This window comes from Astatotilapia calliptera, chromosome 6 (assembly GCF_964374335.1).
Source record: "Astatotilapia calliptera chromosome 6, fAstCal68.1, whole genome shotgun sequence".
In the NCBI taxonomy this organism is placed as follows: Eukaryota; Metazoa; Chordata; class Actinopteri; order Cichliformes; family Cichlidae; genus Astatotilapia; species Astatotilapia calliptera.
Genome location: NC_137427.1, coordinates 44,312,550 through 44,336,706, shown reverse-complemented (window position 1 = coordinate 44,336,706; position 24,157 = coordinate 44,312,550). Strand labels below are relative to the sequence as shown.

Sequence of the window (24,157 nt, the reverse complement as noted above, 5' to 3'; positions counted from 1 at the left end):
GTCTGGGCTATGGGGAGGTCCATCCACGACTGACAGCGTTGTGTTTTTCTATCCAGATATGCTTTTACTTCACATATTTGGGATCACTGCCATGCTGAAAAATGAAGCTACTGTCCATCAGATGCTCTTCAGATGCAACTGCATGGTTGGTCTGAATTTTATGGTACTTTTCTGTCTTTATAATTACACCAATTTGACAAGATCCCAACACCAGTGGTTGAAATGTAGCCATACCACGCCAGAAGCCCTACCGTGTTTTACAGATGGCTGTAGACCCTCACTGTTGTACCTCTGTCCTGACCTGCTCCATAGTGACATCCATTTGATCTTAGAGGTTTAAGTAGCATGTAAAAGTCATCACTTCATCAGACCTGTTTGACTGATTTTCAGTCCAGTTCCTGTTTAATGTTCACACTTGATCCTTTTCTCTGGCTTCTTTACAGCCACTGAAACCTTTTCTGGTGAGGCTTTAGTGACCAGTCATTGGTCAGGTGCAGGTCCAGATGCATCTCTCAGGTCCCATGTCTTACTGACATGGCTTTCAGATACTGTTGATCTGCTGCAGTTTTTTAGGTTTGGAACTTCCTCTCTCGTCATCCACACTTTGCAAAATTACTGGCTAAAAGATCTTTGAGAATTTTCTTGACACAACAAAAATATATTACGCCTGTGAAACTGTCATCTTTGACATTTGTTTGGTTTTAGTGACAGCCTCCCTTTACAATTGGTTGACTATTGTGTGTAGATGTAACCCTGGTTCATGCCTGAATGATTCACAGGTCAGAGTTCAGTCGCATAACAAACACAGATGAAAGCTGTCCTGTACAGGACAGGACCAAAGATGACTGAAAACTGCAAAATCCATTTACTTTTGGAGTTCAGAGTATTGCAGTGTTTTGAGTAAACTAGTATGTTTGCATGCAGTTCTGTTTGTTTGACTGTAGGTCACTGTAAACCATCTGAACCAACTACAGCACACAGAACAGGGGCTGAAGGTTTATGGTGAGGGTGATATTTCTGTCTGTGTCCAAACACAAACAAGTCAAGATATGGTTGATAATAAAAACCACAGTTTTTAGATTTCCTTTACTGGTTTACAGTGTAAATCATTGATACGTGTGGGTGGAGGCACACCGAAGCCTGAACAAGTGAGAAGGGTTGTGTCAGGAAGGTCATCCAGCTTAAAACCTTCACCACATCAAACATGAAGACAGAGATGAAAGTGTGAAGACAGGCAGCAAGTCAGAGGGAACAGCAGGAGTGTGGAGGTGTGAGGTCTATGAGTATAAAGGGAGAGACGGCCTGAACTGTGGTACTGTGTGTGGGAGGAGCTACAGGTGGGCTTGAGCTGGGGGTGGGATTACATCAGGGACCTGCAGCGCTGATGGACAGGCTGATGAGGTCAGGCAGGAGTCTCTGTGGACTGTGATGTTTGCAGATGAGGGAGCGGGTGGAGGAGAGCCTGGAGAGTAGAGGAATGAAAGTCAGCAGAAACGTGTGTGAATGAGACCAGAGGAAAGGTGAACATGTAAGGAGCAGAGACAGTGAAGGAGGATGAGTTTAAATACCTGGGACCATCCAGAGAGAGCTGCAGGCAGGGTGGAGTGGGTGGAGAAGAGTGTCAGAAGGATAGCTGCGAGAGTGAACGGGAAGGTTTTAGAAGATGGCAGTGAGAGCTGCTGTGATGTATGATGTGGAGACGGTGGCACTGACACAAAGACAGGACGCAGAGCTGAAGATGCTCAGGTGTTCACTGCGAGTGAGCGGGATGGACAGGACTAGAGGCTGGGATGGTTCGCACATGTGCAGAGCAGGGAGGGTGGATGTACTGGACATAGGATGATGAAGATGGAGCGGGAAAGAGGAAGACCTCAGAGGAGGTTCATGGATGTAGTGAAGGAGGAGATGCAGGGCGATGCTGGGATAGGGTGAGGCTGATGATGCTGTGAAGACATCAGCGATGTGTTTGCAGAGGGTGGTTACTGGGACTATAATTAACTGGGCAACAGTGCCAATCCCCAAGAACCATTACAGCCTCTGCTCCATGCTTAGAACAGGGGAGATTTTGTGTGTCCACCTTATTTCTGCCTCACAAAGACATGACGGCTTCAATCAAACATCGCATTTGGAGTCATCATAATTATCGATTTCAACTTGTCCAGTACGTTGTTCTCTCCATTTCTCACCATCAGTACTGGTTTCCTTGAAGCACTTCCACTATGAAGGCCTGACTCACAGTGTTTTCCCATCAGATGTTACTGGAACACCACCGAGTCCTTGGTTCAGGTATGTGGATGACACCTGGGTGAAAATCAGATCTCAGAATCCCAGGTTCTAGTTCGATGTTTCAGGTAGTGTGTAATGTTTAGCTTACCCCAGTTTAGGTGTTTGTTAGTTTCTCTCTCTTTGCTTTTGTTTGTACTTTTGCTCAGCCAAATAATGGCTTGTGTTTCGTTCATCACCTCACTCTGCCTCCATCATGTTTTTGGGTCTCACTCCACGCCGTCTGCTTCACCTTCAGACGTGACAACCTGGGCCTCACAGAGTTTCTGTCTGATTTTTCAAAGTTTTTATCTGATTTAGTGCTCAGCTCAGATAAAATAATTATTGTGGGTGATTTTAACATCCATGTAGATGCTAAAAATGACAGCCTCAACATGGCATTTAATCTGTTATTAGTAGGGGCGGGTTAAAAAATCGATTTTAGTTTGAATAAAGCGACATCAATTCAATAAATCCTGAACCGATTTTTAAATATAAATGTATTTTTCCAGAAATGCCAGAATCTCAGCTTAAAGCTCACAAAACTATTTGAACAACCGCCGAACAGCTAAAACAGGAAATGAGAGCAGGTACATGGATTTCATTCACCGTGGATCGTTCACCCGGCAGCACGTACACGGACAAGCTGTCAGGGCTGAAAATTTCACAGATTCTGATGCTGCAGGTTGAGTAACTCCGACTAAAACTGACTGAACCAGCAGCAAAAGGAGATCCAAACTACACTTCATGTTTGATAAGCATCGTCATCTCTGACCTTTGCTGTTTTGCTTCCACCACGATAAAATCACACTTCCTGCACAGCTCTCTCTGTACTTCAAGAACAGTTTCCCGTCTCAAATCTGTTTTCTGCATTACTCTCTGCTTATTAGGCATCAGTCTACAGTTCTATTCAGTGCTGTTGGCACCTGTTTTTTTCTCAACAATGACATCTGACAACAAAACCTCATTTCTGCAGTTTAAGATCGAAGAAATAGAAACTTTACACTCAGCTGTGTCTGTAATCAAACCTCTATAACTTTGCTCTGCTTCACTTCAGCAGCATCAGGTGATGTTTATACAGAGATGGGCAGTAACGCGTTACTGTAATCCGATTACTTTTTTCAAGTAACGAGTAAAGTAAGGGATTACTATTGCAAAAACGGTAATTAGATTACCGTTACTTTCCCGTAGGAACGCTGCGTTACTGCGTTACTAAAACCGTGATTTTTTTGCGAGTGTCTCATGACAGTGACGTAAGCGAGTGCGCCGTTCGTGACAACAGCTGTGTGCAGATCAACAGTGGATCATATATCGAGTGCGGGAGAGAGTATGAGCGTGCAGCGTTTAAAGCGTGGAAGTACTGACCTTACTTTGAGTTTGATTCCATAAAAAGTGACAAAAACATTAGTGTCCGCTGTGCGTGGGAAGAAAACTTCTTTTTACAGCGAAAAAAAACCCTAAACTTCTGAGCAAGCACCGAGTAGCTACGACGTAATGGGAAACTCACAGAGAAACTCACGGATTCTTCCACTGACCGCGGCACACCTGCACCAGGGTAAACCTCCGCCTACCCCACTCCTGCTTTACAGGTGAAAATAGAGCAACAGGACCGCAGAGTCTTTGACTTTATTTATGTTCTGCTGTGTTTTACTTGCATCTATTTGAAAGACTGAGTGTAAACACAAAAAATATTTTATTTTATGAGCTGGAATGTGCAGAAAATAGGTTTAAATGTTAAACTAATTTCTTCCAGTCAGAGAATGTTGCAGATAATTAAATTTTTGCTTGATGCATAAAGTTAAAAGATTAAAACTGATAAAACAAGTTTTAAAAAGAGACTTTTCCATTTGATTACATTTTGTATGATGGATTATGCAGAAAAAGTAGAATTGGGCTGAAAGATCTATCGCTTTATCAGCTACTCAGGTTGTAAATCGTGTTTTTAAAAAGTAACTAAGTAACTAAGTAATTAATTACTTTTGAAAATAAGTAATCAGTAAAGTAATGGGATAACTTTTGGGGGGAAGTAATCTGTAATTAGTTACTGATTACTTTTTTCAAGTAACTTGACCAACACTGTGTTTATATGTTGATTGATGGTTTTCTTTAGTTTTTGATCTACTGCAGAATATTTTTAAGGTTATCTGCTATAAAAGCCAGGCCAGGAAAATCTCCTTCATGTTTTATCCTCAGTTACTTTGACACAAAGACATCTGCTGTGATGTTCACACCTCTGAAGTCTCACAGCGTCAGCTTTGTTTTTATACATAGATACAAAAATATGAACATGTACTGATAAATGATCAGAATTATAATATTTCTCACTGTCTGAGTGAAAATATTTATTAGACTCAATTGGTTTCTGTCAAACTGTAAAAGAACCCACCCACCACTTTAATCACACTCTAGATCTTGTTTTAACATATGGCATAGAAACTGAACATTTAACAGTGTTTCCTGAAAACCCACTGCTGTCTGATCATTTCCTGATAACATTTACATTTACAATAATTGATTACACAGTGGTGGAGAGTAGACTTTATCACAGTAGATGTCTTTCTGAAAGCGCTGTAACTAAGTTTAAGAATATAATCCACCCACTGTTATCATCTTCAATGCCCTGTACCAACATAGAGCAGAGCAGCTATCTGAACGCTACTACAACAGAGATTTATAAGAAAGCCCTCCGCAAAGCCAGAACATCTTACTATTCATCACTGATTGAAGAAAATAAGAACAACCCCAGGTTTCTCTTCAGCTCTGTAGCCAGGCTGACAAACAGTCAGAGCTCTGTTGAGCCAACCATCCCTTTAACGTTAACTAGTAATGACTTCATGAACTTCACAAATAAAAGTCTAGGAAGAAGTCCACAAGAACTTCTTCCTAGAGTATTTAAAAGTAGAATGGGAGGGAGAGCCTTCAGTTTTCAGGCCCCTCTTCTGTGGAACCAGCTTCCAGTTTGGATTCAGGAGACAGACACTATCTCTACTTTCAAGATTAGGCTTCAAACTTTCCTTTTTGCTAAAGCATATAGTTAGGGCTGGACCAGGTGACCCTGAATCCTCCCTTAGTTATGCTGCAATAGACGTAGGCTGCCGGGGGATTCCCATGATGCATTGAGTTTTTCCTTTCCAGTCACCTTTCTCACTCACTATGTGTTAACAGACCTCTCTGCATTGAATCATATCTGTTATTAATCTCTGTCTCTCTTCCACAGCATGTCTTTATCCCGTCTTCCTTCTCTCACCCCAAACGGTGGCAGCAGATGGCCCCGCCCCTCCCTGAGCCTGGTTCTGCCGGAGGTTTCTTCTTCTTCTTCTTCTTGGGTTTTTCTCTGTATGTGTTACTGTAGGGTCTACCTTACAATATGAAGCGCCTTGAGGCGACTGTTGTTGTCATTTGCCACTATATAAATAAAATTGAATTGAATTAAATTTTAATCATTAGAGAAAAAATTACCAGTAATCATCCCACAGATGTAATATTATCTACAGCTACTCTTAGTACCATTGATGTTAAGTTAGACTCTTTTTCTCTAATTGATCTTTCTGAGTTAACTTCAATAATTACTTCCTCCAAACCTTCAACGTGTCTTTTAGACCCCATTCCTACAAAACTGCTCAAAGAAGTCCTGCCATTAATTAATGCTTCGATCTTAAATATGATCAACCTATCTCTAATAATCAGCTATGTACCACAGGCCTTCAAGCTGGCTGTAGTTAAACCTTTACTCAAAAAGCATCTCTAGACCCAGCAGTCTTAGCTAATTATAGGCCAATCTCCAACCTTCCTTTCATATCAAACATCCTTGAAAGAGTAGTTGTCAAACAGCTAACAGATCATCTGCAGAGGAATGGTTTATTTGAAGAGTTACAGTCAGGTTTCAGAGCTCAGCACAGCACAGAAACAGCTTTAGTGAAGGTTACAAATGATCTTCTTATGGCCTCTGACAGTGGACTCATCTCTGTGCTTGTCCTGCTAGACCTCAGTGCAGCGTTCGATACTGTCGACCATAATATCCTATTAGAGCGATTAGAACATGCTGTAGGTATTACAGGTACTGCACTGCAGTGGTTTGTATCATATCTATCTAATAGACTCCAGTTTGTGCATGTAAATGGAGAGTCCTCTTCACACACTGAGGTTAATTATGGAGTTCCACAGGGTTCAGTGCTAGGACCAATTCTGTTTACATTATACATGCTTCCCTTAGGCAGCATCATTAGAAGACATAGCATACATTTACACTGCTATGCAGATGACACCCAGCTCTATCTGTCCATGAAGCCAGATAACACACACACCAATGAGTTAACCCTTTAAGCGCCATCATAGAACCAAGAGCCAGAGCTTATCTTTATATTTTTACATGCTGTAGTGCCATTTTTAGGAGTATTTCAAGTTGCTATACATCAGTACAAGGCCATTTACACCATGATAAGGGAAAGACCATCTCTGAATTGAGGAGGGGGCCTAATTGGGTACATCTGTCACCATCTTACAATGCTGTGATTGCAGCCATTCCCCAACTCTCTGTGGATGGTACTCATGGTTATTGATCAATGGTCATGACAATTTGCATATTAATGAAGGAACTGACCTCCCAGCCCATTGTTCCTTCAGTCAGATGTATGTGTGGTGTGTTAACATGAGTGCAGCATTTCACTGTATATGTTATTTGTAGCTGGAGTGTGTGTGTGTGTGTGTGTGTGGTGGGGAGCAGAGTTGGGGTGTTCATGTTAAGATGGTTTTGAACCTTTGTATCTGTAAGAGAAATATATTCAGAGCTCTGGAAAACGACTCGAGTCTGTTGTGGTTGTTTTTTTCCATCATCTGGTCCTCTTCATGTTAACCACCAACCGCGACACCTATGAAACTACGTGTAATCTAACATAAATTAATGGGTATGTGCAATGTTATAGCTCAAAGTTGAATGTTTTCTAAGCAGAGAGCAGTAGAAACGGGAGAACTGCCAGGTTATTGCACACCACTGGAAACCAGTAAGGCTGCAGTTTGTGTCCATGTTTGTCCAGACTTTTGTAAAAGTAAAGACTAAATGAATTTACGAGGTTCAATTTTATTTTATTTAAATGGTGTCAAATGACAACAACAGTCACCTCCAAGTGGCAGAAAGATTAAGGTCAACAATTTAATATAAGACCAAATGTGAAAAAGGATTATGATGCAGACAAACAGCCAGAAAAGTTCAGTTATTACTTTTAAACATAAGATACACATTTGACAGAATTAGTGTATGAATTTTTGTGCTTGCAAAAATCTGTGTTGTCAGATCACAGTGACCTTGACCTCTGACCACCAGTCCCAGTAAACATGTGTGCCAATCTTCAAGAAATACTCACAAGGGCTTCCTAAGAGTTTGTATTCATGACACCAGAATGGGCTAACAATCTATTACATGGATAAAACACACATACATAAAATAAAGATTTCTGCTTTTATTTTGAAATTGTAAATGTTGAACAGTGGCTCACTTATCACTCCGGTCTAAAGCACACACATTTTCTAATGACCAAAAGGCTTCAGTTAAAAAATGAATCAAAAACTTTCAGTCAAATGTTCTCATGGTGAGCTTTAGAGCTGTGAGAATGAACACTTACTGCTTTCACTTCCTGTCAACAGTATGGAATAGATTTGACTGGAACTGTCCTTGGGCACACACAGCAACACTTAGCATGACTTTACACAACATGAGTTACATAAAAAACTGGATCTGCATCTTTAGAGGCCTAATAACCTGCTAGCATGCTAAAGCTGAAACAAAACAAGTGTTGTGTTTTCAAAAGGTGAAGCTAATATACTCAAGGTAAACGTCTGACTTTGGAGACCACAGGCCAAACCAAGCAAAGCAATGCTAAACCCCAACAAATGCCCTTACTGAGTGTCTCACTTAAATGCAATATATTATTTAGGATGTCTGTAGCTCAGGAGGTAGAGCAGGACACAATCATGTGAAGGCTGCTCCAGTCTACGTGCTTTGGACAGGACTAACCCAACTTGCTCTCTGATGCATCCCTTGGAGTGAATGTTTGACAGAAAGCACTTAAGCATAGAAAAAGTAGAAGTGCTTTGAATAGAGAATCACTACCTAAGAACAAGTCAATTTACACCACTAACAGCCAGGGTACACGCTACATTTCCTGAAGCCTATTTTAACCTCAGGGCACCATCCATCCATCCACTTCCACTTATCCTTTCCAGGGTCGTGGTGTGTGCTGGAGCCTATCCCAGCTGTCATAGGGCGAGAGGCGGGGTACACCCTGGACAGGTCGCCAGTCTGTCGCAGGGCCAACACACAGAGACAGACAACCATTCGCACTCACATTCACGCACAGATTCACACCTATGGGCAATTTAGATTAATCAATTAACCTATCCCCACTAATCACACCAGGACACGATTTTTAAAATAAGGCTACCGTATTTTCTGCACTATAAGGCGCACTTAAAATCCTTTAATTTTCTCAAAACTCGACAGCGCGACTTATAATCTGGTGCGCCTTATGTATGAATTCTGGTTGTGCTTACTGACCTGATCCGACTTTATGTGCTACACGGCGCTGGAAAATCTGTCAAAAGTGTTTTAGTACGACGTTGGTAAGCTACGAAGGCGCACCGCTTGGAGCATTACGGCTACCGTAGTCAGGAGCCTCGCAGAGTAACCTGGGTCCTAAACTCCGTCCCCTTCAGGTCCCAAAGTCAAACGAACACTGCGGCATCACTGAGAGTTAAAAACTGTCTAAATTCTTTCATCTGTAATAAAATCATCAGCTTTGTTGCTTTACCAGGTGCAACAATTAAGTTTAACATCCTGGCATCCATGAAAACAGAATTTATTAAAATTTAATGAAGCTAGAAGTTAGCAGGAAGTTAGCTCGCTAGCTTCCACCTAAACATGACATACCATGTTCTGACTGAGAGATTTCTGAAACAAATTCAAACGTACAGCTCTGCTATCACTTCCAACATAACCGAGGACAGAAAACTAAACAGCAGTGATGTTTGTAGGGTTACTGAAGTTGGGCTAGCTGGTATATAATGATGTGCTACGTGATTGCTAGCAACACAGCTATGTTAGCATAGCATAAACAGTGAAGCTGGAGGATGAATGTTAACTTTTTTCCACTCGATAAAAGTTAATGTGAGGGTTCCTGATAGTTAGAGACAAATGCAGTCGCATGGCAGGATGCTGTAAACGGACCAAACTTCAGTCAGGAGAACAACTGAGATAATCCATCCACAATACGAGGTTAGTCATTCATATACTGCAACAACATGGGAATAGAGCAGCTGTGATTGAATACAGCATTAATGAATCAATGGTACGGACGTCGAAGAAGCAAGAAGAATGAGTATATAATTATTATAATATAATCCAGTGCGCCTAATGGTCTGAAAAATACAGTACTCATTAACAGTGTGTTAGCCCTTTCATCTAAGATGTTCCTGACTGTATGGCCATGTTTTGTGGATGGTGTCTCTTTAGGTGTTTTTTCAGGTTGCTGGGGTCAGAAAACTTTTCGGGGCAGAGCGAGCACTGGTACGGTCGCTCCCCTGTGTGGATGTTCCTGTGGATCTTCAAATTCCACAACTGGGAGAATTTTTTACCACAGATGGTGCAGCCATATGGCTTTTCTCCAGTATGGGTTCTCATATGAGATTCCAAATTTGCTGGAGCAGGAAACCTTTTCCCACAGAAACTACAGACACAATCCCTCTTCGTGGGATTTTTTGGGCCCTGACTTGGACCTGGGTGCAGATACTGTTGAGACCCCTGGACTGACAGGTGTCCTGCTTGCGTCTGACTTGACACCTGACTTTGGCTGGACTCATCTGACAGATCAATAACAGGAAGCTTCTGCTCAAAGGGATAAGTGGGCAACTTTCTAGAATTCTCAGCGGCTGATCCCCTCTCTGTTGCGTTCTCAGCAGCCGATCCCCTCCCAGAGCTGCCAGGCTCTCCTCCAGTGAGTGTGCCAGGCAAGTATGAGAGTGGAGCGAAGTGTGAGGACAGCCCTGGAAGGCTCTCACTGTAACCGCCCCCCCTATTAGTCCACAGCGAAGAATGGCCACAGCTGACCTCTGAGAAGCCCCGCCCAGAGTCCTGCAGGTCGGACAGCCGATTGGTGGACATCTGTGTGGTTTCATCAAAGGACAGCACTCCTCTGCAGTCGTCTGTACTGGACTCCACCAACCCTGGACACAGACAGATTCAGAGTCAAGTTCTCACCCAGCTAGGGTTAAATGGACTCAACATTCTCACAGGGTTTTCTGGAGCGAGAATCCTTGATGTAGGGCAAAACATCAGATGATGCAATATGATGACTGACGACTCAGTTCTATTTTATTTATATAGCACCAAATGACAGCAACAGTAGCCCTCGAGGGGACACGTTTGATGTCATCAGGCTGCTGTAGTCGGAGTCAGAACACTTCCTAAACTGATCTACAGTTCACAGTGAACGGGTCTGCTCACCCTCCTGTATGCTGAGGCACGGCCGGTTCCGAGGTCTCGTCATTGGCTCCACCTCCTCCACCTTCACCAGCACCACATCTGGCTCCTCATCCTTCTGCCCACACAAAGAAAACATAGGAACTGTCTGATGCAATACACAACACGATACCAGTGAAAACTGTGAAAAAAGAATACGAACTCAAGTATAGTGAAGTTTATTTAGACATCAAAGTCACAAAGTACTGTACAATCACTCCAAAACAATTAATAGCAATACAGAACCATGAAAAAAGCCCCGCCCCTCCCTGAGCCTGGTTCTGCTGGAGGTTTCTTCCTGTTAAAAGGGAGTTTTTCCTTCCCACTGTTGCCAAAGTGCTGGTCATAGGGGGTCATATGATTGTTGGGTTTTTCTCTGTATGTAGTATTGTAGGGTCGACCTTACAGTATAAAGCACCTTGAGGCGACTGTTGTTGTGATTTGGCGCTGTGTAAATAAAACTGAATTGAATAACAAACCAAAGGACGTCAGCAGAAAGCCGGATTACACAGAAAAGTTTTGAACTGTGTTTTGAAAGACTCCACAGAGTTGACTGAACAGAGCCGGGAACAGACTCAAGCGCTCTGTGCCGCCCAGTCTTCAGTCTTATACGAGCAAAAACTATTAGGTTTTGAGCTTGTGAGCAAAGACCGCAGACAGCAAGTATTTTGGAGCTTGTCTGTATGTAAGTGTGAGAATTTGAAAATCTAAAATCAACTGAAAGCCCCTGAAAATTAATAAAAGGGTAATGTGAACTTGCTAGGTGCAGCATGTTGTATGACTGGGAGGCATGAATGAGACGATACACATATCCTGGTAAAAAGCATTACAGTGGTCTAGGCACGCTGACGCATGAACGGTTTCCTCTGGTTCAGAGCACAACACTACAGCTCACAGTTTAGAGTAGAAAAGAAACAGGAGCGTGACATCGACCCTATACATGTGAGCCAACGTTCAGAATTAAACATGACATCAAGATTAGGAAAACGGGTCTTCACAGAGGAGCTGATTCTTGAATACATATCAGCAGGAGCTATAATGTAGCCTCAGTCTTGTTGGAACTAAAGATAATATATATATTTATTATTGGAGAGGCGGTCACAATTCTGGGATAAACAGTGAACTAGTGTGGACAGCCTATCCAGCTGCTGAGGCTCAAACATTTGTCTGCGCCACAGAAACAAGAAACACTAGAAAAGGACGTTAAAGGAAAACAACAATGGCCCCACACTGAACCTTTTGAGCCCCACAGCTTAGAGATGCAGTATAAAAGGAGAACTTGCTCACCCAAATACAATGTCCTTCCAGATAAATAAGAAGAAAACCAGTCTAGTGCTGAGCTGGAGATACCAGCCAAAACACTGAGCCTATTAAATATTATGGTAACAGAATCAAACGCAGCGCGGAGGTCAAGAAATATGAGTAAACAACAATTTACTGGTTTCCACCTTGGTCAAAACCGGACTAGCTCGTTATCCTCTTCAGGTTATTTGAGGGAGTTTGTCCAATCAGTCTGCAGGTGTTCGGTGGGAGAGACATTCAGTCACGTCCCTCAGGGGATCCTGTGGGCGGGGCTTCAGGAGTATGTGGTCTGGTCCATTTAGTCCCTCAGAACTGCAGTGACAGCTTGGTCCATACTGCCTGCCTGAGCCGTCCCTGTTGGAAGGTATATTTTTTGGTGGTCCCAAGAGGTCATGTGGTGGCTTTAGCTCAGGAAGTAGAGCAGGTCATCCTCCTCCTCTACTGCCGAATTGGAAGGTTGGCGGTGATCCCTGCCTGCTCTAGTTAGTATCCTTGGGCAGGATACTAACTTGCTCTTCAGCGTAATTGTTAGATACAAAGCACTTACGTATAGTAAAAATGCTTGAATGAATGGATGCTGTGTAAAAATCTTTGAGTGCTCAGCGTAGAGAAGCACTAGAGTAGAGCTGTGACTTCCTGCAACCTCTCTCAGGTGGCTTGGGAGCACCTCTGGATGGCCAGGGAGCAGGAGATCTGGGTTTTCTGCTTGACTGCCACCCCCACGAGTTGTTAGAAAATGGATGAATGGACAAATGTGATTTCTGTGTTATTATCACTGATTTGAAGTAACCTCTGCAGTAGGGGTGGGTTTTGATTATCGATTTATCAATTAAAATCGATTCTGGCTTGGATAATGTGATATTGATTCATTAAAATCCTGAATCGATTTTTAAATGTAAATTTATTTTGCCCGAAACGCCAGAATCTCTGGTTAAACCTCACAAAATTCCAACAACCACCAAACAGCTCAAACAGTAAATGAGAGCAGGAACACGGATTCTGCACAAAGACGTAAACACAAAGCTCGACCCGCCGACGGATCAGGATCAGTGAGATGTCGCCTTTCTCACCGACGGCACGGACACGGTCGGGGCTGAAAGCCGACAGCTCGCTGAGTCTGATGTGTCAGCGGGTCGAGCTTTGTGTTCACGCCCCTTTTGCGCTGATTCTGAAGCTGTTAGTTTTATCGCTCTCCAAACAATATTGACCGAACCAGCAGCAAAAGAAGATCCAAACTACGCTTCACATAAACATCGTCATGAATTCACTCTGACTTTTGCTGTTTTGCTTCCACCACGATGCACAGCTCTCTCTCTCTCTCCAACAACAGTTTCCCGTCTAAAAATCTGTTTTCTGCATTATTCGCTTGCTTGTTACGCACAAGTCTACCGTTGTTTACAGCCTGTCGGACGCTGTTTTTTTCCTTTTACTTACTTCCGAAAAGAAAACCTAATTTCTGCCGTTCAATACTGAACAAATTTAAACTTTTTAAAATTATGCAAAACGCTGTGTCTGTAAAACTGCTGTAACTTTGCTCTGTTTCACTTCAGCAGCATCAGGTAATGTTCATGTGTTGACTCATGGTCTTCTTTCATTTTTGATCTACTGCAGAATATTTTTATAAAATCCAGGGCAGGAAATTCTCCTTCATGTTTTTCTGTGTTTTATCTTCAGCTACTTTGACACAAAGGCCTCTGCTGTGACGCTCACACCTTTGATAAAGTCTCACAAGTGTCAGCTTTCTTTTTATAGATATAAAAATATGGAAATGTACTGATGCATGATCTGACTTATAATATTTCTGACTGTCTGAGGCAAAATTTCCCCGACTCAAATCGAATGGAATCGTGGATCGAATCGATTCTAGAAATCAGTGACGATACCCAGCCTAGTATGCAGTACAACAGCCGAGGACGCCTTCATGCAGGTGTCAAGGGTTACATCTGAAGCTTTATTTATCATTTATCAGCTGTAATGTTTCTGCAGGGTCTGAAAACAAATAACCCACGCATTTGAGGTAAAAGACAACATTTTATTCCTTAATGAAATGATGCATGCAGAAAGTGGAAACCTACCAAAATGAGCAATGCTCTGATGCTAACATGAGCTACAAACAAATGTAGACTCGGTAACTAAAATACTTTGCAATTCAAACAAAGCCATTTCAGATCAATTCCAACCCAACAGCGTGTGACAAACATCACTGTTACTAACTGCTAGGTTAGCAGTGTTCATGCTTAGCACAGTCTCCCTCCCAAAGGTTAAAACAGCCAGTCTGTAAATGTGACTGGACACATTTTAATGTAACAGCTGATGTAAACGTGCTTTTGTGGGCCACAAACCTTTGACAGCAGGTCACTACGTGCACTGACGGCAGCACGGTTTCAGGTCTCGTCACACATCGTATTCCTCTGTGCCACAGTGAGGGCGAGTCACGTCGTTGCACTGGCTGACGCGCTCGTTCACTACCGAGAGCGCGCTGCAGTTTGTCCCCTGGTACAGTAGTGATACACACATTAATCTGCTGTCTGCACATCTCACTGATCAAACGAATGCAGCTTCATCCACAGCAGCACAGGTAAAGGTAGCACAGTGCTGAGCCTTTGAACAACATGTGCTCTTAACCCGGGTGTAGGGCTGTGCGATATGACCAAAATCCCAAATCACAACCATATATATCACAAAATAGTGAATTTGCTGTAAATTCTGTGAATCTCGGCCGACTCGACCTGCGTGAAGTGTTTTCAGCTGGGCGTCGTGTAGCTGCAGTCGAGTGTTTAGACCGATGCATTAAACAGCCTGCAGAGTGTAGAGAGTCTAAGGTTTATTTGGAGCACCTGACGGCTCTTTTTGCTTGTCGTCCGTAAACTCTCTCCGTACTCTGTCAGGGGATTCTTGTGTAGGTGTTACGGCCCTGGCCATAATGTGTCGTGGTGGCTGTTTTTCATTCTGCCTGTCTGTGTCTTTAAAAGTCTCTGCAGGTCCCTGATTGGAGAAGCTGACGGCTGCTGATTGGTCCCCTGATCATGTGGCTGCTTTGAAAATCTGTCACCAGCAGCTGACAGCAGCCAGTGTTGCCAACTTCGTCGCTATATTTAGCGAGTTTTCAGACCCCTTAGCGACATTTTTTCTAAAAAGCGACTAGCGACAAATCTGGCGACTTTTTCTGGTGTTACTGGAGACTTATTTATGACGACTTTTTGACGTGAAAATGCGTATCGCTCTTTTTCTCAACAAGCAGCGGTGCTGCCGTGGACACCTCACCCGTGCCAAAGCGCTCACGGGCGGACGATAGTCCTCCCCAGCTGCTATCAGGGCAGGAGACGTTCACACCTGTGCATCCAAACGGCAAATGAATCGCGTATGAGCGAAGCCGCTGCTCCGCACTGACTGTAACGCAGTCAGTTCTTCTTTTACTCTTTTACTCTTATGCTGTTTTGTGGATCACAAGGTTTAAAACTACTTATAAACACACACACAGAGTAACTCCACCAGAGCGCCTGTTTCGGGTCACTTTTGCCGGTCCAAGCCCGGGTAAAGGAGCAGGGTTGGAATTGTGACATTAAAAAACAATAACTGCTAAAAGAAATTTAATTTGTAGCTCTAAATAAACTCTAAATGCATTTAGGACGTTTTTTACTCACTTTATGTCTCTTCCACGATGTTATTTCTCTCTCCAACAGCATAGGTTACAATTACATTAGCATGACCAATTATGCAGATTAGGCGATGACGTCATTTGGCGACTTCTAGCAACTTTTAGGACAGCCAATAGCGATTTTCCTTACTGAGGAGTTGGCAACACTGACAGCAGCAGCAGACCCATGCTTGGCCTCCAGACCCTGTGTTACTCGCGTGTGTGCTCCTGAGGATTGCTGAGCTTCTGTATGTAGTGTGTAGTTTAGAGTCACGTGTAAATAGTCACTGAAGCCGAAGGGTGAGCTGCCTTGTTATTTTCTGTATTATTTTCTCCTGTTTATTCAGTTGGGGCATTTGTCTTTGGTTTGTTCTTTTTATCACGTAGGGTTCAGGTAGCACCCCCTTGACTGGTTTTGTTTGTTATTTTGGCCTTTGTTCAGCCCGGAGTCACGCTTCAGTTTAGGCACAATAAACCACTTTCACATCTAAATCGGCTGTGGTGTGGTTTTGGGGAGCAGGGCGGGGTCACTCTTCTTTCAGCTTATGCTTCGTTCCTGTACCCCTCGACAGGGGCGTAACAGTAGGTGGTAGAAGAGGTTTGTCATGTTTGAGTCTGAGACCAGTTTGCACCATGATTGTTCTGGTCCGTGTCAGACTCTTCATAACCAAACCACGTCCGTGCTACAGAGGTGGCCCCTCGGTTACCAATAAGGTCCTCGATTTGTTTGGACTGGTCCTTCTGTTTGTCATCATTTCAGTTTATTTTGAAAAATCTCAACAGGATCTTAAGCTTTATTGTGAAAGGTTTATGTGGAAAATAAACAAGAGGACGGCGGAGCCTCATGCTGGGTTTACCGTCGTTGTTGCTAACGACAACATGTAAAAACAGGCGCTTGTCCGTCCGTAGTGTGGTTATATTAAATATAAGAGAAACAGAGAACGTTAAGAAATGAATGTAGCCACTACAGCGACCATCAGGACCATGATATTGCTGTAAACACTTTATTGTGTGACACCATGAAACAAACGACAGCGTAAAATGAAACGACGTTTTTATATCGCCATCAGAGACATAGCGTCCTGTCTTACAGCCCTGCCTGGGTGCTGATTTTGGTTCTACGACTGGAGATGTAACTTCAACCTTTTCTATTCAGCCTCCTGAAAATGTTTCAAGCATCTTTTTGTAAACTACGATTCGTTTTATCATAAAGTTATTATTTTAGACGCCATGAAACAAAATGCTATGTTGACGTGTTTTTTTACAAATCATACATCTATAACACCACAGCGTCTGGCTTACAGACGACGCCTGCACGGGGGCATACACAAACCAGCAGAGCGAGAACCAGGACACTGGACCTGACCAATCAGAGGAGGCCTGGCTGCCTGCTTTTACAGAAACACACACAGATGTGGAAGCAAACAGAGCTTCACTCTGCTTTACAGCTCTGCTGTAACGGCTAGCTGACACACTGCCCTGATTCCAATGTTGAGTATCATGTGGGAGGAGTGTAAATTTCACTCGTGTAAAAACAACGACTGTAGTCGCCACAGATTTACTTTCCATTCTGTCCAGCACAAAGCGGCCTTCCAGTGTCTCTGCACCTTTCACACAAATGCAGCTCATTTACCCTCCCAGGTCTCTGCGTTGTAAACGTCAGCGTGGCTCTTTTGTTGGTGTGTTTTCAGGTTTCTTATCCAGGCAAATCCCCTGCCACACACCCCACAGGTGTACGGTTTCTCCCCAGTGTGGACTCTCTGGTGTTTTCTCAGGTTCCCGGCCTCTGAGAACATCTTCCCGCATGTGGAGCAGCTGAAAGGCTTCTCCCCTGTGTGGACACGCTGGTGTATCTCCACTTTCTTGGGCCGGTTAAAAGCTTTGCCGCAGTAGCTGCAGGCAAACAGTCTTTCCCTGCCAGTGCGCGGGAACGCTTTGCTGCCGTCAGTGAAGGAAAACACGTTGTCATAGCGATTCCAGCCATTAACACCGGAAGAAGTTGACGGCAAATCGACGGCCGCCATCGAGTACGAACACGACGGACTCGTTCCTTCCACGTCAACATTTGAGGGCTCGTCAAAAAACTCCCCGACCAACGAGTGACCGGTTTTATCGATGTCACACAAGACGTCAAACTTTGAGTCGCTGCTGCCATCGTCGACGTACCGGTGTGGGATCGCCACTTCCTGCAGCGAGTCTCTGCCTTCAACAGAAGCAGTGAGTTCACACTTAAGAGGAGAGGAGCCACTGACCTCCACTCCCCTGCTGCCGGTAAGCTTCGTCCTGCACGCCTGGCTCTGCGACTGGGATCGAGTAGACACGGACTGGGCGTCCTGGTCCTCGGGGCCAGGCATCTGACCTTCAGCTCCATGAGGGACACACTCCATCAGCCCTTCAAACACAGAAAGAAAACTCAGTTTACCATTACACTCAATTAGTAGAGCACTATTCTATAATGCTAACTGCTATTTAAGTACTGGCTGTAACACGTGTGGATACGCAGCTCTGCACACTCTCAGGGAAAACAGGGAGACGACTTTCAGAGTCACAGATGTAGAACGAGGCACAACAACGTTTCTCCAAAGTCTCTAACAGATACCGTTGGCTGCTGCCGTCACAGAGTCGCCACGGAAGCTTTCTGTCGGATGGCCTTCCTCACCGGGCCAAAGAAAGAACCAGCAATCATTCCCTTTGTGAGTGACTCCATTAACCACCACACTGTGAAACCTCCTCTGAGGTCTCTAATATGTTAAATAGATTCTTGTATGAAAATATTTTAGCAGATCTGCACAGAGTCTGACTGGCAGCATATTGATTGTTGGGCGGTCACACCGCCCATCGTTACTGAAGCAGCGTGGGCTCAAACCTGACAGAGGAGCCTGGAGAACTGAAGACCACATCGATATCTGAGCTTACAGCCTAAGACCAGAAACTACTGCTGTTTGAGCTCTCTGCACTTTCACAACACGACACATCAAATCTCAGAAATAAGAGACGACTTTCTTACCACGACGGTCTAAGCAGGATATAAAATATGCAAGGAAATGTCCACCGACTCTCACATGTGAACTTTACCTGCCCCTGCTCATCATCACACTCGGTGTGGGAGGAGTCACAGCTGTTATGAAGCAACATGGCTGTAACAGCGTGTCCTGTTTGGCTTTGCATTGTTTTAATGTTTTTAATATACGAGCTGTTCTACAGTGTTTTAACTCTTTCATGGTCAAACATGTTTCATATCCAAACAAACAGCTTTAGAGGATATGAAACCCTGCTGTGCTCTGTTCTACCTGCAGCACTCATGTCCTGAAATATGTGAACCTCTCTGTTGTAGAAATTATAAAAACTCTTCAATGCATTGTTTTTGCTTGGATGCATTTGATGCAGAGCGCAGCTTGTAAGCACGCTGCTTAGAGCTGCAGTTTACATTTGTGCCTAAAAGCAGACCTGCTGTAGGAGCGTACAACAACACGCAACCGCACAGCAAACCTGAGAGCAGCCACACGCTCGCTCTGTGTGAGGCTAACACACACACTCTGATCTGATGCAGCAGATCTGAGCTTTTTGTTCCTCCTCTTCATGTAAAACTCCTCCAGGAGGACAGAGCACCGTCTTCATGTCCGAGTTTAGGCTGTACGAGTACAGTCAGAGCTACAAATGTGTACGATGTGAGCCTACCTACTCTACAAATGTAAAGCTTTGCCTTCTGAGGACTTGAGTGCTTCAATCCAAACACAAATGTGACCAAGAAACTATTTTACTGACACCTACATCCTAACCTGAATACTGTCTGTGCACACCAGCATCTAAACCTACAGGTCACACCTGTCACTCACTAACACACTTATTTACTCATTTAGGACGTTTTCTTTAAAAAGTATCATTTTAATGACACATAAAAGGGTTCAGTTGTACAGATGTTGTACAGATGTTGCATCCAGTTAAACGACAGTAGTGATTTGTTCACCATGACAGACCTGTGTGCCGTCTCTTTGGATGGGTTAGTATTGTTATTATCTGATCACGGTCACTGAGTGCTCTCCCAGTGGGAATCCCCACACGCTCAGCTGTGTGTCTGTGTTGGGACCACTCATGCTTTATGTCCACGGTCAACTTCAGAATTACCAACTAACCTAACATGCATGTGTGTGGACTGTGGGAGGAGCAAACCCACAGAAAAAAGCCGAGCCTTGTTCCTCTGAGGCGACGCCTCCAACCACGTGCATGTGCGGTTTAAACTACGACCGATTTGATCGAAGGTGTTAAGATTTTTAAACTGCAGCACGGCATGTTGCGTGGAAATGTCCCAGTGTCAGTACTCGTCCACTCAGCAGCCTTAGTGTTTCTGTCTGTACTCACCATCATCTCCTATAAGTGACGTACTCTGCTCCGCTTCATCTCGAGACGTGGCTGCCTGCACCTTCTCCTCTTTCACCAGCACTGCCTCCGGCTCCACCAGCTCCACATCTGGAGACTGCACAGCAACACGGAATCGTCTCTCAGTCAGCCAATAGCAGCTTCACACAGCAGCGTGCACATACGCTAACCTGTGATGATGTGCCTACCTTACTGTGCATGCTTTCAGACAGGATCAGTTCACCGGTTGCGTCTCCGCTGGGCCACAGAAGCACCTCCCTCTGCTGGTCAAACACGTCACCTACACGACAGAAAAGCAGCTGTCTTCAAATGCCGATGTTATTCTCATGTTTGGCTCACATATTACACTATTGGAAGTGAACGCTAACACGGCTCTGTGTCAGTGTAAATAGATCCCGCCCCTCCGTCCCTATAGGGCAGTAATGGCAGAGCCCACCTGTTTATTTTAACCGTGATGTGGGTGTGACGGTGTGTTTGACAGGCACAAGTTACTTATTTTACTGTGTTCAGCTGTATCAGCATTTTACCAGAGAAACTTTATTTTATTCAATATTTCAATGTTACAGTTGAAGTATTTTGAGAACATGCATCCATAATATTCATCTTCCTGTTTCCCCATCATCCCTGTTATTAACCTCTGTCTCTCTTCCACAGCATGTCTTTATCCTGTTGCAGCAGATGGCCCCGCCCTCCCTGAGCCTGGTTCTGCTGGAGGTTTCTTCCTGTTAAAAGGGAGTTTTTCCTTCCCACTGTCGCCAAAGTGCTGCTCATAGGGGGTCATATGATTGTTGGGTTTTCTCTGCATCTACTGTACAATATAAAGCACCTTGAGGCGACTGTTGTTGTGATTTGGCGCTGTGTAAATAAAACTGAATTAGAAAACAAACAAAAAAAAGAGTCTTATTATGTAATACTATGTTTTTTTGCTAAACATTTGTTTCAGTTTGATTTTGTCTAAAATGTGATGTGTACATTGCTGGGGATTTTTGTGCACGTGCCATGCATTCACACTCAAACATCAGCTGGCGTTCTGCATAAATCACGTGTTTGATTATTCCTGCCATTTAAACTTTGTACACTTCCTGATCCAAGTGAAAGTGTTGAGCTGTTCCTCTCCATCTCAAACACACTTTCAGATGCTAACCTGCAGCACGGCCAACACTATGTGATTAATAAAGTGTCACATTGTGATATAATGGCATTTACATTCTCTAATGCACAGAACGATGACACAAACGCGTCAGCCTCAGAGGCAGATTTATTTCAAAGGATCTACGTCAACGTTCTCCTGACGGCACTTCGCATGACACGCACAACCGTGGAAACAACAAAGCCCTGTTTAACCACCTGAGGCAAAAAGACAGCGTGGAGTGCAGGCTATGAAGCTGGAGATACTAGCAGCCACTAATGTGCCACCCAAATGTAAATAAAGGACTCCACCGAGCGTCACTCGAGCGACGTGGTTACTCAAGTGTTTTGCCAAGTATTTGATTCAAATGGTGGGAACCAGAGACTTTAAACAGCTGGTTAGAAAGCTTAAAAAGGTTACATCATGGTTGGTTTATGTTGAGCAGTCATTTTATAGAGCAACAAAATCTGACTAACTGATAGCTCATGGAGAAGGGCTGGGATTCAGTTTGCACTTCTTCCACATCGATTTCAAACTGGATCAGGACGGGGGCAGAGATATACATCGTTTACGTGATCAAAACAGCAACCAAGCGAGCAACCCAGGTAGAATCGGAGCGGTCAGCCTCCGTTTCTACCTGAATCACTTTGAAGTCTCTGTGCTGGTTTCCATCTTTGCTCTGTGCTCAGACCTAAACACTAAGACAAAGATCACATGTGTGTCCTCATTAGGACAGAGGTTCGTGTTGGTGTCACTTGGGACCAAAGCTCTGTGTAGCACCAACAGATTACAACACACATCTATGCCAGGCACTGCAGGGGGACACTAGAGTCCTCTGCTGTCATATCCATGTAACGAGGGCTGGCCAAATGACCGTCTGTGTGACCATCTTCTCGTCTCCTCTGCTGTTTGTAGTCTCTTCCCACCTGCACCTCTTTTTCAACTGATTCAGGGCTCTAGAGTGCGACCAAATTTCTCAAACAAAAAATCCTAGGTCACACAGGTGAGACCAGCCAGTCCCCACAACACTGAAAGTCTCCATGCGGTCAACAACAGACACACATTATGCCCATATCATGGTCTAACCAATCAAAGATAGTCTCTGATTGGCCATGGTCCAGATATTCCTGTAGGCCTATGTGTGTGTGTACGTTTGAAAGTGCAGGCGGATACAGAGAGGTGAGCAGCCTCGGCCTGACAGCAGCAGATGTAGCTGTGGGTAATGAGAAAAGATGAAAAGAAGAAAAAGGCCAAATCACAGGAGTTGGCCATCTGAGGGCCATGTGACTGCAATGGAGGACAGTCCATAAGATATCAAGCTGTGCCGACACAGAGATGTTCAGTTTGAAGCCCGTGAGACACTTTGAGGTCCTTTTAGATTTTCTTTTCATTGAATGTCTTGAGATGTTTTGAGGTTAAATTTCAGCTCAGTGAAGCGCTTTAAGCACTTTGTCAGTAACTTGTGTTTCTTGTAGAACTGAGCTCCAAATAAAGAACTTTGTGTTGACAACATTGTTCGTTAATCATTTACAAATCAATATTGTCTGTAAGTCAACATGTAAAACTGCGGTGTTAAGTGATGCAGTTGCACCTATCTTCTGTCCTGGTGCAGCTAAGAAAAACCGTTAGGCGCACCAGTGCAACCGTGGGAAGCCTTAGTCAGAGCCCTGTGACGTGTCTGAAATCACAGCGCAGGGTGACAAACATGAACCAAGAACGGGAGGCTCATTGTCACAAGGTACAAATAAGCTGAAAACAGCCGATCAGAAAAGAAGATGGGGTTATATGTAAATGCAGATTTGATGTAGGAGGCTTCTACATGTGCTCTGTAATGTACCGGTATAACAGCTGATGGGCGGAGACGTTCATTTCATCGAGTCTCGATGAAGAGGTTTCTGAGTTTGCATGAATGAACCAGAGATGCTCGTGTGTCCACTTTGAGAGAGGGCACTCTGCACACCGGAAAAACGAGCTAGGCACACTGTAGCCCCGGCTCTATCCAGGGCCCAGACTTTTTACAACATAATAAACGTGTGAGTGAAGAAAGCCTGATGTGGTTTCAGACTGGACTCTTCTTACTGCTCGGATTATTCGTGCTGACCGTACCGGCGGGGGTGGAGGGTTCTCGGGGCCTGTCGCTGCCGTTTATCTGCACCCTCGGCCGGCTGCTGTTCAGGGCACTCTCCCGGAGCCTTCTCTCGGCATTTCCCCGGGCCATCTTCAGCTCCAGCAGGTGTAGTTTCCTCTTCAGGGCCTTGTTCTCTCTCTGGCACTGAGACATCTGCAACCTCACCACCGCGTAGTCGTCGTCAACCAGCTTACAGATTTCCGCCACCGCTGCGTTTGCTAGGACCTCCATGATGGAGGCCAGCTGGGTCTGGAAGGCCAGGCGGTTGGACATGGCTGTTAGCCGCTGGCTGCTCGGTCTTTGCTCTTTCACTGCTCGAGTAGGACTAAGAAACTACTGGAGGTCGTTCACAGCATTGCAGCACAGCTAGCAGGTAAACACTAGCACCTCACCGCTAAAGTGCATCTCCTGTTTGACGGCGGCTCACAGCCAGTTTGCCGTAACAGCGCCACCCTCTGTTCCGGAGGATGTAATGCTGCTCGTAGCTCGGTGGCACTAAAGCTCCAACTTGTTCAGATGTGTGTTTGTCACCAGATCACCTGATTTAGCTACGACTCTGAATTTGTCTAATTCTGTAACAGCGGCTAAAATAACAGAGAAACATCAGACTGTGGCTGGATAACAATATCTCAATATCTTTTATAATCTCAGGTATGAGTGTACTGTATGACACAACTTCATTTCATCTGGCTGTGCTGATAGTTTTAAAAACAACTTGTCCAGCCACACATAAAGATACAGCAGCAACCTTCCTGTTAGTAAGTGATCTCTGCCTCCTGAGCTACAGCCACACCTACTGCTAAGCACAACACC

The 24,157-nt window shown here is 44.2% G+C and overlaps 1 protein-coding gene across 3 annotated transcripts in view; it reads right to left on the bottom strand.

The window, feature by feature from the left end:
* The window catches only part of LOC113024569 (uncharacterized), a 29,302-nt gene extending 5,536 nt beyond the window's left edge, over window positions 1-23,766 (bottom strand). Inside the window, exons 1-6 of one of the 3 annotated variants that reach the window (XM_080302540.1) lie at window positions 23,296-23,766; window positions 20,276-20,367; window positions 20,070-20,184; window positions 17,963-18,102; window positions 10,757-10,847; window positions 10,361-10,476 (exon numbers count right to left, since the gene is read on the bottom strand). In XM_080302540.1, the coding sequence (XP_080158666.1) occupies window positions 10,361-10,476; window positions 10,757-10,847; window positions 17,963-18,102; window positions 20,070-20,184; window positions 20,276-20,367; window positions 23,296-23,617 (876 nt within the window). In that variant the 5' untranslated portion in view covers window positions 23,618-23,766. Of the gene's footprint in view, window positions 1-10,360; window positions 10,477-10,756; window positions 10,851-17,962; window positions 18,103-20,069; window positions 20,185-20,275; window positions 20,368-23,295 lie in introns of all 3 variants that reach the window. The other 2 variants (XM_080302539.1, XM_080302541.1) reach the window with 2 other exon arrangements.
* Window positions 23,767-24,157: the final 391 nt, after the last annotated feature.